The sequence below is a fragment of the Ranitomeya imitator genome, chromosome 8 (genome assembly GCF_032444005.1).
Source record: "Ranitomeya imitator isolate aRanImi1 chromosome 8, aRanImi1.pri, whole genome shotgun sequence".
Lineage (NCBI taxonomy): Eukaryota > Metazoa > Chordata > Amphibia > Anura > Dendrobatidae > Ranitomeya > Ranitomeya imitator.
Genome location: NC_091289.1, coordinates 152,207,792 through 152,224,914, shown reverse-complemented (window position 1 = coordinate 152,224,914; position 17,123 = coordinate 152,207,792). Strand labels below are relative to the sequence as shown.

General features: G+C 40.1%; 1 protein-coding gene across 2 annotated transcripts in view; it reads left to right on the top strand.

Annotated features, from left to right (window-relative positions):
• The window catches only part of TGFBR3 (transforming growth factor beta receptor 3), a 276,475-nt gene that overhangs the window by 72,714 nt on the left and 186,638 nt on the right, over positions 1 to 17,123 (top strand). For both annotated transcript variants that reach the window (XM_069737555.1, XM_069737556.1), the window contains exon 3: positions 10,941 to 11,125. In XM_069737555.1, coding sequence (XP_069593656.1) covers positions 10,941 to 11,125 — 185 coding nt within the window. The remainder of the gene's footprint in view (positions 1 to 10,940; positions 11,126 to 17,123) is intronic.

Here is a 17,123-nt window from a genome sequence, read left to right as displayed (position 1 = left end):
ACAACTTTTGGGGTCCAATTTCTCCTGTAACCCTTGGGAAAATAAAAAATTCTGGGCTAAATAATTATTTTTGAGGAAAGAAAACGTATTTATTATTTTCACGGCTCTGCATTATATACTTCTATGAAGCACTTGGGGGTTCAAAGTGCTCACCACACATCTAGATAAGTTCCTTTCGGGGTCTAGTTTCCAAAATGGGGTCACTTGTGGGGGGTTTCTACTGTTAAGCCACATCAGGGGCTCTGCAAACGCAACGTGATGCCCACAGAGCATTCCATCAAAGTCTGCATTTCAAAACGTCACTACTTCACTTCCGAGCGCCGGCATGTGCCCAAACAGTGGTTTACCCCCACATATGGGGTATCAGCGTACTCAGGAGAAACTGGACAACAACTTTTGGGGTCAAATTTCTCCTGATACCCTTGGGAAAATAAAAAATTGCAGGCTAAAAGATCATTTTTGAGAAAATAATTTTTTTTTTTATTTTCATGGCTCTGCGTTATAAACTTCTGTGAAGCACTTGGGGGTTCAAAGTCCTCACCACACATCTAGATTAGTTCCTTTGGTGGACTAGTTTCCAAAATGGGGTCATTTCTGGGGGATCTCCAATGTTTAGGCACACAGGGGCTCTCCAAACGTGACATGGTGTCCGCTAATGATTGGAGCTAATTTTCCATTTAAAAAGCCAAATGGCGTGCCTTCCCTTCCGAGCCCTGCCGTGCGCCCAAACAGTGGTTTACCCCCACATATGGGGTATCAGCGTACTCAGGACAAACTGGACAACAACATTTTGGGTCCAATTTCTCCTATTACCCTTGGCAAAATAGGAAATTCCAGGCTAAAAAATCATTTTTGAGGAAAGAAAAATTATTTTTTATTTTCATGGCTCTGCGTTATAAACTTCTGTGAAGCACCTGGGGGTTTAAAGTGCTCAATATGCATCTAGATAAGTTCCTTGGGGGGTCTAGTTTCCAAAATGGGGTCACTTGTGGGGGAGCTCCAATGTTTAGGCACACAGGGGCTCTCCAAACGCGACATGGTGTCCGCTAACAATTGGAGCTAATTTTCCATTCAAAAAGTCAAATGGCGCGCCTTCCCTTCCGAGCCCTGCCGTGTGCCCAAACAGTGGTTTACCCCCACATATGAGGTATCGGCGTACTCGGGAGAAATTGCCCAACAAATTTTATGATCCATTTTATCCTATTGCCCATGTGATAATTAAAAAATTGAGGCGAAAAGAATTTTTTTGTGAAAAAAAAGTACTTTTTCATTTTTACGGATCAATTTGTGAAGCACCTGGGGGTTCAAAGTGCTCATTATGCATCTAGATAAGTTCCCTGGGGCGTCTAGTTTCCAAAATGGGGTCACTTATGGGGGAGCTCCAATTTTTAGGCACACGGGGGCTCTCCAAACGTGACATGGTGTCCTCTAAAGAGTGGAGCCAATTTTTGATTCAAAAAGTCAAATGGCGCTCCTTCCCTTCCAAGCCCTGCCGTGCGCCCAAACAGTGGTTTACCCCCACATATGAGGCATCAGCGTACTCAGGACAAATTGGACAACAACTTACGTGGTTCAGTTTCTCCTTTTACCATTGGGAAAATAAAAAAATTGTTGCTAAAAGATAATTTTTGTGACTAAAAAGTTAAATGTTCATTTTTTCCTTCCATGTTGCTTCTGCTGCTGTGAAGCACCTGAAGGGTTAATAAACTTCTGGAATGTGGTTTTGAGTACCTTGAGGGGTGCAGTTTTTAGAATGGTGTCACTTTTGGGTATTTTCAGCCATATAGACCCCTCAAACTGACTTCAAATGTGAGGTGGTCCCTAAAAAAATGGTTTTGTAAATTTCGTTGTAAAAATGAGAAATCGCTGGTCAAATTTTAACCCTTATAACTTCCTAGCAAAAAAAAATTTTGTTTCCAAGATTGTGCTGATGCAAAGTAAACATGTGGGAAATGTTATTTATTAACTATTTTGTGTCACATAACTCTCTGGTTTAACAGAATAAAAATTCAAAATGTGAAAATTGCGAAATTTTCAAAATTTTCGCCAAATTTCCGTTTTTATCACAAATAAATGCATAATTTATTTACCTAAATTTACCACTAACATGAAGCCCAATATGTCACGAAAAAACAGTCTCAGAACCGCTAGGATCCGTTGAAGCGTTCCTGAGTTATTACCTCATAAAGGGACACTGGTCAGAATTGCAAAAAACGGCAAGGTCTTTAAGGTCAAAATAGGCTGGGTCATGAAGGGGTTAATAATGTGTCATTGAGATGGATAATTATTTTCTCTTCTTCTTCTTGATAACTACATATACTTGCACCAGACATTTGCGCACTCTTTTGAAAATTTACCGCACACGCCATAGAACAATGATTGGAGACACTTTGGGTTTCATGCAATTGACTTCAAAATAATACCTCCGAATGCACCAGATGCACCTCCTGATGTCATGTAATTCTTTGGGTGAGTCACGGGACAATCATGATAGAAAAAAGTCACGCGAATGGCACAAATGAAACACCAAATAAATGTAAATGATAAAGACATCTGCTCCACTCTTGAGTTTGTTGGTAACTATGTACATACATTATTATAGTGCAAAGGAGCTTCCCAAAGCTTCGCTGAAGTTCTCTGTATATCTGTTGCTGAGTGCATTTACCACACCCTTGTTTCCGCTTGGACTATTTCATGTTGTGCATAACAGTTTTTTTGCTAGATAAATGGAAAAAAAATCCATTCAGTAAAGAAAAAAGCTAGTTTGGTTCCACTCTGTTTCCTCCAGGACATTTCATAATAAAACATTTGATGGACTCAAGTCAAACAACACGTCACCTAACACATTTGTTATTATAAGTGATGGTCCTGGATTCTGTTCTCCATATGGTATAACCTTTTTTTTTTCCCTTCCCCCTAGGCAAACTGAGCTATTCCCTATCATATTAATCCTCTCCTAAGTTAGATTACTCATGCCGTAACTATACATTTACTCTATTGATTATGTTTAAACAGACAAAAAAAAAGAAAATAGAATTTTGGCAGAGAAAATACAACATTGATTCAGCCAGAAATATGGAAAGATTTAGTTTTAGACACCATTTATGCTATTACTATAAAATTCTTCTTTTTAGAAAATTTAGAGAGGAGCTGTATGAATTGTCTTGTATAGGAGATGTCTGTTTTTGAGTTAATAGCGAGGGAGCCATGTTCATGACCTCATTGATTAGCTACAGATTTAGATCAGCGACTGAGTGCCCCTGGAGGACCCAGGTTGCCTGTGAATTACACAGCTCTTATGTAATGCTTTATTTCACCTTTGGGGGCACTGCAGAGGAAATTAATACTTGTACTGGAATGTATTGGCTGCTATTGGTTGTAGACCCCTGTTGTCATTTTACCTTAAAGGCTTTCTCCTGAGTGGACAAACCTTTTAAATTGAAATATAGAGTTCTCTAGTTTTAAAAAGATTGTCAAATGCCTTTTTCTATAAATAAAAATAGCATTGATTATGCAGTGATTATAAAGATAGTTCAGGTATTACTGTATATCTATCTGGCACTAGTCCTATTAAAAAATACATTACAGTTGGGTACTCAGAGCCTAAATTGGTTCCTTACAAAAATAAAAAAAAATGTGCAATGAGCAAGATAGTACATTAACTCCTTAGCACATGTATACGTTACTGTACGCCCATGCTGGGGTTTACAAGTGTGGAGGGGGCTTAGGAGCTGATCTCAGTCCACATGCTGTAGATGTTGGCCATGTTACACAGCCGGCATCTGTCTCTAACAGCAGCTGAGCTCCGATCAATGTCCGATCACAGTTCCATTAAAAAAAATACAATAAGTGTCATATGCAGTCTTAAAACACAAAATGTCATATGTTGTCCAGAACGGTATCTATGAAAAGGCCAACCCATCACTCAAAAAACATGTCCTCCTATAGCTTCAATGATGGAAAAATAAAAACATTATGGGTCTTGGAAAATGGCGACGCAAATCCAAAATTATTATCTTATTTTTTACAAGCTTCTGAATGTTTTTTTTCAACATTTAAATAAAATAAAAAATCTATGCAAGTTTGGTATCGCCAATATCGTACTACTCGGGGCATTATCTTGATAGGTAACTTATACCATATAATGAATGCCCTAAAACCAAAGGCAGAATTACACTTTTATATTATTTTCTTCCAATTTGGAATTTTTTGAATATCTGCTGTAATAAACTTCTGAAAAATCTCTGTCTGTACGTTACCTGAAAAGCCAAATTTGTCACTGCGTCTCAAGCTGGAGAATAAATTTGCCACATTCCTAGACATTTTTCTTTACGCTTAGGCTGGGATCACACATGCAAGAAATACGGCCGAGTCTCGCATGTTAATACCCGGCATTGCCGCCGTCATTCAGGAGTGGAGCGTGCTGTTGCATGTATTGCTATGCGGCCGCACGCTCCGCTCCTGAGTGACGGTGGCAGTGTCGGGTATTAACATGCGAGAGTCGGCCATATTTCTTGCATGTGTGATATCAGCCTTAGCAAATCTGCCCCAAACACTTTTGTAAAATCAAATATATAAATGAGCAAAGTCATTGGACCAAATAGATCAGTTATTATGAATCCCATTAATTACTTTTAGAAGAAAAAGTGACCCTCACTTTTTCCTAATGTTTTGACGAATGAGACCAATCTCAATAATTGTCCCCTTTCCTTCTGAGATTTTGTACACCTTTCCCTGGAGACTTGGGGTTTTCTTTTTCTCATTGACATCACTGTGGCTATCGTGCTTTGTTTTATCGGTGCACTTACTCAAATATTGGCACACATGTAATGTGAAATTTTTCTGAGATTTGGTTTTGGAAAACAGGAGACAGACTTGTTTTTAGACAAAATGTTTTGCACTGAACGCTGTATTTTACAAATTCAACAAATCCCGAGAACGTGGCGTTGTGGTTTACTTTGGGTCTGATACAGGTACAATATCAATATAACAGGTCACTGCTCAATTTGAAATAGACTTTATAAATAGGCTTTTTGTTTGCTTTTTGATAGGCTCACACTTGTAACAATTGGCATCACAGGCGTTACATAAGTTCTTATATTGTCTTTACAACTAAAATACTGACGGTCTTATTATAGATGTGCGTGTGGATATATATGTGTATGTATGGATAAATATTTATAGACACCATATTTATTGGGTTTTGGCGGATCATCAGACACAATTTTGCGTAATCACAAAGCTTAAAAGTTTAAAATGAATTTAATGAGTTATTTTACTCTTGAGTTTACCAGCAGTTACAGCCAGCCTGGGGTCCATGTGTGCCCCTTACAAATTACAGATTCATTTGACTCCATTACCTTCCCAAAATAATGATCAAGCAGAAGTACTCTAAAGGTACCGTCACACTCAGCGACGCTGCAGCGATATAGACAACGAGCCGATCGCTGGAGCGTCGCTGTTTAGGTCGCTGTAGAGACATCAAACACAGCAGCTCCAGAACGATGCAGGAGCGATCCTGTGACGTAACGGCAACTCACTTATCGTTCTCGCTGGTTGTTTGCTCCATGTAAAACATTGCTGGCATCATTGTTTTTGCTGTCAAACACGACGATACACGCCGACCTGACGACCAAATAAAATTCTGGACTTCTAGCTCCGACCAGCGATGGCACAGTGGGATCCAGATCGCTGGTGCGTGTCAAACACAATGAGATCACTATCCAGGATGCTGCAACGTCACGGATTGTTGTCGTTCTCGTTGTAAAGTTGCTGAGTGTGAAGGTACCTTAAGGCTTTGTTCACATCAGATAAGTCATTTCCATTGTTCTGGAAGACTCGAACATCATCCAACAGACCCTAATATCATCCAGTGGACTACTGAATATAGTGCAGTTTGTTGGGTTTTGTTCACATTATTTATATTTTTGTCGGATAAAATAGCACAACTTTTGTCTATTATCTTTGGCCAGATTTTCAAACAAATGTGAACAGTGCCTAATATTATTATTAATTATTATAGCGCCATTTATTCCATGGCGCTTTACATGTGAGGGGGTTATACATAATAAAAACAGGTACAGTAATCTTGAATAATACACGTCACAACTGGTACAGGAGGAGAGAGGACCTTGCCCGCGAGGGCTCACAATCTACAAGGGATGGGTGAGGATACAGTAGGTGAGGATAGAGCTGGTCGTGCAGTGGTTTGGTGATCGGTGATTACTGCAGGCTGTAGGCTTGCCGGAAGAGGTAGGTCTAATATGTTGTGCCCAAATGTAAAGAATAGAAGACCGCCTTTTGGTAGGCACTATAGTGCTTAAAAAGGGTCTGTATCTACCCCTTTATCTAGCGTTGGCTAGCTAGCTGCAAATGAGGCCACCTGAATTTGTTGGGTTGACCACAGTATTAAGCTGGCCATACAGATATGGTAGCTGACATCTGAGCTCTAATTCGGCTATCACTTATGTCTTCTGACTCCCACATACATCTGAACATTTGACTTGCCCAAGTGTTAATGTGTTTTCAAAGGGGAGAGCAGAGCAAGCAGCTGCCAAATGGCTCTTGCAGTGGCTTATCTTCTGAAAAACAAAAAGTGTTGGGTCTTAAAATTCCTAATCCTTATCTCTACAGCATCATTTTTCAGGGAATAATCAGAAGACCCCCCATACACCTTAGACTGGCAACCAATCCGGCCAATATCAGCGGGTTCAGACGACTTTAATCTAACGTGTATGAGAGCCTTTAGACTCGTTCTAAAATGGCTAATCTTTAACATTTGGAAGTAGTAATTTTTTTTTTGTTTTTATTTTTCTCATTTCCCCTCTGAGTGCCTTAAGCTATAAACTCTGATCTGTAAAGCAAATTTGATAGTGTTGGGTCTCACTGTATTTACATTGTACAATGCTGTACTACTAGGGTGGTGGGATTGGTGGCCAGCTGAGACCAAACAGTATGGAAATGGTGATGAGATGACGTATGGACCCTTTTGTGCTGTGTATTCACCATTTTTTTATGAAACTAATGTGCATTATGTTTTTGTTATATTTTCAATACTGGATCTTCTTTACAATTGTGCTAACTTTGCAATGTATGTAAGTTGGCTTACGTCAATGTAGACTATCTCTCAAATAGCATCGTACCTAAAGTCATAGATTATAGTGGTGGAGGAAGGTATTTTGTACAGGGCTTTGGATTTCGTTGGTTTACATTATGGTTTCTTAATTCTATTAAACCTTTTACCTACATAGCTGATAATATTATCATAAGGGTATTTACATAGCTGGTACTTTTTGAAATACTCGATCATGTGGTTTTCTTTTTCTTAGTACATCTTGTTTTTAGATTAAGATGGTGCTGAACATTGACCATAGTTAATCATTCTTCCTTAAAAAAAAAATCTTTATTTTTCTTTTTGTTTTTCCCTGATACTGAATTGAAAAAATAATAAATGATAACATTTTGGAACGTGCATATTTATTTCCAGACTGTAAAATTTCTTACTTGTCAATATGAATCTAAACAGTTTGGAAACCTTCCTATGATTTTTTTTGCATACATTTCCTGTAATTTTCCAAGAATATGTCTGTAGGACCCCGTGATTTATCCATCAAGAAGCAGAACTCGAGTATCCCCTATACATTCTTGCTTACACATACATCAGTCTTGTCCACAACTTTTCCTGTAATTTAGAGGCAGTTACAGCCGCTGATGGATCTCAGCAAGGGACCCATTCCTTTTCCAAACCAAAGAGCATATTTCCCCAGATTACTGTTTAAACAATATGATCAGACAAATACTTTTTGTTGCTCAATGTAAGAAATCTGTGCTTGGTAAATGGTATTGCAGTGAACTCAGTGTTAGAGTATGATCACACAATGTATTTTTCAGGCGGATTTCGCCTAGAACCCACCTAAAGAAGTGCCAAAAAGAATGAATATATATACATATGTGCAGACTACACGTACACGGCCCTGCTGAATACAAGTGAATTGAGCGAGGTTATGCATGTCTAGTCGGAATGTGTCCAAAAGTATACAAGTATGCGGTTTGTGCGCTGTGATTCAATAATCTGCAGTCCCATAAAGTGACTGCAGACTAAAGCCTCAAGCGAGGACAACCTTTTTTCATAAAAAAAAAAAGACTTCATAAAAGACATTTCGGGGAAAAATCAGTCATATGTATGACTTATACATGTGTATATATATATATATATATATATATATATATATATATATATATATATGTTACGGTAGTTCAAAAGTTTGTACTTTATTAAGGATCAAAGCAGTGGTGGTTTGCAAAGGAAATAAAGGATGAATATTCACTGAAAATAACATGATTGATAGTAAATCAGGGGAGAGAGAAAATGATATTACTGCCAACATGTGTGACATGTCATACATATATATATATAATAACACTGATTAGGGAGCAACCTCAGTGGTACTAAAATGTGGATTCTATCATCATCGAAAAGACTGTTCTCGCCAACCTAATACATAGTTGGAGAAAACATTGCAATAATTATACATTACCACGGTATATAAAAAAACATATTGCATAATAAACATAAATGTGTGAGGACTCCCAGGGAAAATGGCATCCACCCCGACGCGCGTTTTGGCATAAGGGGCATACTCTGAGATTGCAATGGTTCTTACCATGGCTTCCTGTGATGGAGATACTTGACAATTCTCCCAAAACACCCGAGAGACTCCCCGAAAAGGGACTACCTCCCGGTTTCCCTGTAAGAGTTTGCAATCACCTACTGTATTCTCACCCATCCGTTGTAGATTGTGAGCCTTCGCGGGCAGGGTCCTCATTCCTCCTGTACCAGTTATGACTTGTATTGTTTAAGATTATTGTACTTGTTTTCATTATGTATACCCCTCCTCACATGTAAAGCGCCATGGAACAAATGGCGCTATAACAATAAATAATAATAATAATAATCCTCTTAAGTGCATATAAACCTCCCTCAAGGCAGGGTTTCCCAACATTTCAATTATTGTGACTAAGAGCCCTGGATTCCAGGTATGCATACAGGGAGCAGAAATATGTTGTGGATAGGGTTTGATTTGTGAAAGAAGTGTGGTCTGTAAAAATGTATAATACTTGGGAAGTATGTGTATCCTTTAAAATGGTGCCTGTGTCTAAAATCCAGACACAATGGATTTAGTCATTACAATTGTTAATCAGATTGTCTACAGTATAGTTCTGCCTCAATATGCTTTTTATGTTTATTTTTTAATAAATCACAGTTTAATGTGCTAACTGTTTCCAAAACTTTTTTTTTTGCAAACCTATATCTGAACATTTTTATTTTAACCATCATGGTGACACCAAGTTTTATCTTGTGTCCCACCAACAATTTTGTTGGAGACCACTAAATACATTCAATTTAGATGGTAGGAAGTGTAATCATGTTCTTTGTTAATTTGAAGACACATGGATTTCAATACTATAAGTTGTCTTGACTTTGTAAAGAGGTGTGGTCTGTAAAAATTTGTATAAAAGTTGGTAAGTATGGTTCTAAGTTTGAAGACACATGAATTTCAGTACTATACCTTTTTAAATTGTGGTGACACAGATGACAGAACTCCAGCCTTCAAGGTATAGACCTCAAACCCAACTTCTTACATGTATTTCCAGCTTTATACTGAACGGTGAATCAAATTGAGTTTTTCTTTCTTACTCCAAGCATTTCACAATGGCTAGTTGTGGTGGATGCATTTAATAGGGAATGGTACTAGACTGGTAATTAGTGATGAGCGAACATGCTGAGATAAGGTGCTATCCAAGCATGCTCAGGTGCTAACCGAGTGTCTTTGGGGTGCTTGAATATTATGTTCGAGTTCCTGTGCTTGCATGTCTCGCAGCTGTTCGACAGCCGCAACACATGCAGGGATTGCCTAACAAACATGTAATCCCTACGAAACACGTAGCCGTGGGGACTCGAACATATTTTTCAAGCATGCCGAAGACTCTCGTGTAGCACTCGAACAAGCTCTGATAACACCTTATCTGAGCACATTTGCTGATCACTACTGGTATATCCACAGTGCAACTTAGGGTACCGTCACACAGTGGCACTTTTGTCGCTACGACGGTACGATTCGTGACGTTCCAGCGATATCCATACGATATCGCTGTGTCTGACACGCAGCAGCGATCAGGGATCCTGCTGAGAATCGTACGTCGTAGCAGATCGTTTGGAACATTCTTTCGTCGCTGGATCTCCCGCTGTCATCGCTAGATCGGTGTGTGTGACACCGATCTAGCGATGCGTTCGCTTGTAACCAGGGTAAACATCGGGTTACTAAGCGCAGGGCCGCACTTAGTAACCCGATGTTTACCCTGGTTACCAGCGTAAATGTAAAAAAAAAAAACAGTACATACTTACATTCCGGTGTCCGTCAGGTCCCTTGCCGTCTGCTTCCCGCACTCACTGACTGCCGGCCGTAAAGTGAAAGCAGAGCACAGCGGTGACGTCACCGCTGTGCTGTGCTTTCACTTTACGGCCGGCAGTCAGTGAGTGTGGGAAGCAGACGGCAAGGGACAGACACCGGATTGTAAGTATGTACTGTTTGGTTTTTTTTACGCTGGTAACCAGGGTAAACATCGGGTTACTAAGCACGGCCCTGCGCTTAGTAACCCAATGTTTACCCTGGTTACCCGGGGACCTCGGCATCGTTGGTCGCTGGAGAGCTGTCTGTGTGACAGCTCTCCAGCGACCACGCTACGACTTACCAACGATCACGGCCAGGTCGTATCGCTGGTCGTGATCGTTGGTAAATCGTATTGTGTGACGGTACCCTTAGTTTCTGTTCTTCTCCACATCCTACTTGCAAATTGTGATTTTTAAATCTTAAAGTGATGGCCTGTGTTGTATTATAGTCGAGTCATTGTCCTTAATGTTTCCTCTCTGTGTATTATAGGTCCTGTCCCTAAAGCTACATGTCTGCTGTCACCTGTTACTGAAGATTATCCTGTCCAAGCTTTTCTGGAAAGCTACAATATTTTATCTGGATGCGCAAGTAAAGGAACAATAAGTCAACCCCAAGAGGTTCATATCATAAATCTGAAATGTGTGGAGGAAGACCCCTGTCGTAGTGAGCACGAGGTATGTATGATTTACAGTGCAGAGTAATCTGCTCGCCAGTGTTTCCTGGAAGCAGAATATTATACGCTTGTCTATTGTGTTAGTATGCCATTACTATCACTGCTGCTGATCCCGTTACTGATAGCACATCCTGTACTGTGTACACAGCAGTTCTTTACATAAAGCATTGCCATGTGAAAGTGTCTACTGTATAGATATACAGTATGGATAGTCATCTTATTCTTGATATAGATTGTATAGTAATCCCTATGGTGTATGAGGCCCCCGACACTGTTTCAGGGTCCCCCACAGTAACCACCACACTGTATGATACCACGGTGGATCAGTGGTTAACACTGCAGCCTTGCAGCGCTGGGGTCCTGGGTTCAAATCCCACCAAGGAAAAAATCTGCAAGGAGTTTGTATGTTCTCCCCTTGTTGTGTGGGTTTCCTTCGAGTTCTCAGGTTTCCTCCCACACTCCAAAGACATACTGATAGGGAATGTAGCGTGTGAGCCCCAATGGGGACAGTGATGATATTGTATGTAAAGCGCTGCAGAATATATGCGCTATATGAGCAACGCATAATAAATTATACCCCAAGTTTTAATGAAAATAAAAAACATCATATACTCATCTAACCCACGTCCTGATGACTCCACCTGCAAGGCTCGTGCAAACAATGCGCTGTCGTCTCGCCGGCGACACCTAAAATTATTCTCGTTATTCACTTTCTATTATTCTCACTTTATCTACACTTATTTAGTTGTACTCTCATTTTATGAACTTATTAGTACTCCCAGTTTAAGCACAACTACTAGTAATTTCACTTTATACAAACTTATTTACTAGTACTTTATGCACACTTACTAGGACTCACTTTTTGTACGCTTAGTAGCACTATCTCTTCATGTACCCTTATTAAATAATTTAATACATTTATTATGACCCGACCATATATAGAATCATAGAATCATAGAATGTTAGAGTTGGAAGGGACCTCCAGTGTCATCATGTCCAACCCCCTGATCAATGCGGGAGTCACTAAACCATCCCAGACAGATGTCTGTCCGGCCTCTGGTTGTAGGAGAACTCACCACCTCTCATGGCAGCCTGCTCCACTCACTGATCACACTCACTGTCAAAAAGTTTTTTCTAATATCTACTCTGTGTTTCCTCCCATTCAGTTTCATCCCATTGTTTCTAGTCTTTCCTTGTTCAAATGAGAATAAAGATGATCCTTCTACAATGTGACGGCCCTTGAGATATTTGTAGACAGATATTAAGTCTCCTCTCAGTCTTCTTTTTTGCAAGCTAAACATTCCCAAATGCTGTAACCGTTCCTCATAGGACATGGTTTGCAGACCGGTCACCTTTCTGTTCGTTTTTCTATGCCCTTCCTTTTCATGCACGTTTTCCATCACTACTGGAGACTGTTAAATACTAGTATTTTTATATATAGTGAAAGCTCTCTGGTAGACCACCTCTTTGAGAAGATCATCACAAATCTAGTCCTTCACACATCTAGTTCTTCTATGACTGACTTTGAATTGTCCTATCTTCTATGAATATGAACCTCTGCCCTGAAAGGTCCATCCCATACAAGGTGATTTCTTACTGCGATTTTGGGTGGCTTTCTGAAATGGGTTTCACTGTATCTATCACAGCCCCAGTACATTGAATACACATACACACCTTGTTGCTGCTTGTACCTGGTGTATCCAAAAACAGAGTTCCAGAAGATGCAGCTCCCTGCACCGCCCGTTATCTCCTACTGTAGATGTGACCCCCTCCTAGGTCTCAGGCTCATAGGTGGTCTGAGTCTCGACCCAGGGCGATGATGTAAACCCTCCGGGACTCTGATGTCCTACTCATGCACCAGCGTCTCGGTCAGTTCTGTAGACATCAGATTATGTCTCCCTGCTGTACCAAAGAGCTTGACTGTAATGGTATGCTGCGCCACCACCAGCTAATACACAATAGACGGTCGGCCAGTCCTGCTCAAATTGAACTGCCTGGCTCACTGTAGTCCAATGTGTATGGCCAGCTTTAGATTACATGTTAATTTCTCGTAAGTGGACGGACATTACAGATCTGGGAGTTTTAGTCCTTTTTCCTCCCAAAAAGGAGAGAACTGAGCATTGAGAACCAATTAGGAAATTAGTTATGATAGCTGATTTGTTTTGTGCTTTCCTGACAATTAAACTTCTATCCATTTGTCGATCAATCAAATAAATCACATTGGTGGGTAATCTGGTACGTTTCTGCTACCATTGACACCACATTATAGGAATGCTTCTTATTTTGAAGACTGGTCCTCTTTAAGAGGCCATGTTCATGTTCATAGTACGACTTAACTAAATGTGTTGCAGATTATGGCTTAATACTCCAGGCAACTTGCCACGATTGCTATAAACAAATATTTAAGTTCAAATTCTTTCACCCTTGCGATGCAACGTTAGTTATATCTTATGGAGGTTGCATTTTTCCCTCTGGTTCTCTTGCTGACTGCAGCATATTGAATGTGAAGAATAATTGCTCATATGAGCAGGGTTCACAGAGGGAGGGCAGTAAAGAATTTTATTATGCTGGCCCCAGACTGTTGACTGCTAATTCCTCTCTTTTCTTCTTTAATCTTAATTGTCTTTACAAATTGTAGAAAAAGTCTGAATAATATTGTAAATCAGTTTAATTTGTGTTAGCAGTGAAATGCGGCACGGAAACCATCCCGCCCCCATAACCTTTAGGCTGGGTTCAGACGAGGGTATAAAAAAGTACCAATTTTCACACAGAAAAAACAAACAGACCATTTTCATCTGTATTGTCACCCGTATCCCATCCAAATGTCTTTTTTTCACATCCATACTAGAGTTGAGTGAATTTCTTCGGGTCTCCATGTATCCGGGTTCCCTCTGCAACTTATTCGGTAAGCACTATAGCTTGCCGAATAAGCGGGGACCCGAAGAAATTTGCTCAACTCTAATCCATATGACATCTATTTTTATTCATCGACCTTTAAAAATATTTCCAAGAACAAATACAGTTTCCAGTGTTAATAATTGCAATGTATCAGTAAAAATTCGATGATGCACAGATGATCTATATGGGACCTATAGACATAAATTGGCGAATCTCATCCGAAATCCGGAAGACAACAGTGCATGACCATCATCTGAAGAGCCAGTGTGCTCGAGCTGTACGATGGGATTTTAACAAGGGCATCAGACGTATGTATAATGTGGAAAATGTAATGATTAATACAGAAAACAGATCCCGAGTGGCAGCACAGCATATTACTAAGATATCGCTTATATAAAGGCTGGTTCAGATGAGCTTTTTGAAATATCACATTTTTTGTACAAGTCCGCTCCAGTACCATAGTGGAGTACAAAATCTGTCTAATTTTATTTTTACACAATTTAAAACTAACATGCAACATTTTAAAAGATCGGACGACCTTTTGCTTGAAAAAGGTAAAAAATATTGTAAGCCAAAAATACCTCCATATTTAATTATGCATAAAATTCCTCAACCGACATGCTGCATTTTGTAGAATTTTACTCAAAATTGTTATATATTTTTATATTACAATATGTATTATGAAGCAATTAGAAATCTTGCAATTTTCACGCGGGCCAATGATGGGGCTATTCTAGACTCATACTTCCTGTTAATTCAGGAAATTTACATATTAGCAGCAATGAACAGAATATAACCCTATCTTTTGTATGGAAGCATCTAATGAGCCTGTGCAATGGTCATTGTGAAGAGAGAGGGAGTTGATTAGCTGTGATATCACCTTCTATGAATACTGGACCCTGTGTTATCTGTATATAGAGATGTTACCTGTCATTGTAATCCTGACTTTGATGATAATGAGACTTCAGAAAAGTCTTTTGTAACGAACAGGAACTATGAATCTAAAATGTGACCAGTGTCAGAATTTTGTGTTTGTGTTTAAAAAGTAACACTGAAAAAAAAAAAATAGGACAAAAAAAAATAATTGAAGCGATAGGTCATTTTTTGATGATAAATTCTCTTTAACAAATCATCAGCATTGTAAGTAGGGCGCGGTCAGAGAGAATTGTAATCTATAAATGTAAATAGTGAATGTCTCCCGTTGCTGACAGTTTCTTGAATATTGTGAGGACTATAAACACGGTTGCATTTGCAGAACTTTTCATCGTGCGATGATTGATCTCTATTTACATAAAGCTGGATGACCCTTCCAAGTCTGTCCACCAGTCAGCTTTTCATTCCTTTTAGTTTTTCTTTACTTTTTAAAGGAATTTTTCCAGATTTACTCATTGTTGGGACTATGCTTAAGGTACCGTCACACTAGACGATATCACTAGCGATCCGTGACGTTGCAGCGTCCTCGCTAGCGATATCGTCCAGTGTGACAGGCAGCAGCGATCAGGCCCCTGCTGTGCTGTCGCTGGTCGGGGAAGAAAGTCCAGAACTTTATTTCGTCGCTGGACTCCCCGTAGACATCGCTGAATCGGCGTGTGTGACACCGATTCAGCGATGTCTTCGCTGGTAACCAGGGTAAACATCGGGTAACTAAGCGCAGGGCCGTGCTTAGTAACACGATGTTTACCCTGGCTACCATCGTTAAAGTAAAAAAAACAACCGCTACATACTTACCTACCGCTGTCTGTCCTCGGCGCTCTGCTTCTCTGGTCTGGCTGTGAGCACAGCGGCCGGAAAGCAGAGCGGTGACGTCACCGCTCTGCTTTCCGGCTGCCCGGCGCTCACAGCCAGACCAGAGAAGCAGAGCGCCGAGGACAGACAGCGGAAGGTAAGTATGTAGCGGTTGTTTTTTTTACTTTAACGATGGTAGCCAGGGTAAACATCGTGTTACTAAGCACGGCCCTGCGCTTAGTAACCCGATGTTTACCCTGGTTACCGGGGACATCGGGATCGTTGGTCGCTGGAGAGCTGTCTGTGTGACAGCTCTCGAGCGACCAAACAGTGACGCTGCAGCGATCCGGATCGTTGTCGGTATCGCTGCAGCGTCGCTTAGTGTGACGGTACCTTTAGGCTAGGTCATTAAGTTTTGATCAGTGGGGCTGCAACTCTTGCACTTCATTGTATCACACAGGCGTTGTGTCGCATCTGTGTAGTGCTTGGCACTGCAGTTCAGTCCTTGTCCAAGAGGAGCAGACGTGTCAGTGAAGTGCAGTGAAGCACTGTAGCCTTTTTATTGTGCTGATCCATGGGGCTCCATCGTCAGATCCCCATAAAGGAAAAAAAATGCTGTCTATCCTGAAAATAAGCCGGGAATGTTTTAAGGATTGTCCAGCACACAAAAATTGAGCTATATTTTCGACAGGTAATACCCTTACTCGAGCAATGATTAGCCCATTTAAAAAAAAAGGAACAGGAAGAAGAAACTCGTGAGGACTGAGTTATCTTCGGAACAGTATCTGGGGGATCGGTGAGGATGAGTATCTTTTCTTTTCTTTTCTTTTTTTTTATCCAATCTGAATCCTTTGAAAAGTAATTGTTACCCACTGGCCAACCCCTTCAAGTCGAAGAGAACCTTCTAAACTAATCCATTTTGCTAGAGTACAGTCGATTTTATTACAGTCGATTTTACTACTTGAAACACCCTTTTTTTTAACCTCTTTAATTTTCTAATAAGTAGCCTAGTTTATAAAGCCATCAAGGCTGTTGTTTGCTTATGTCTTGCGTATCTTCAACTCTCTCATCTGTCATTACACTCTCCCGTTTCCTGTTCAACAATATACCTTTCCAGAAAGCCCTTACAAGAATAGACTTTTGTTATAAGAAGCTCGTGTCCAGAATTACCTCTTCCTGCATTCATCTTTTGCTGCTGTATAGAAGCATTCATTAAGCACCATAAACCCCCAACCTCTTTCCTTTCCTTGTAATACAATACTCCGAAAAAGATCGCAAAATAGTCCAGGAAACTCCAGAGATCTACTGGCGGCAGCAATGAAAAATAGGATGATAAACAACCAGAGCAGGACCACAACTGTATTTTTGGGATAAGG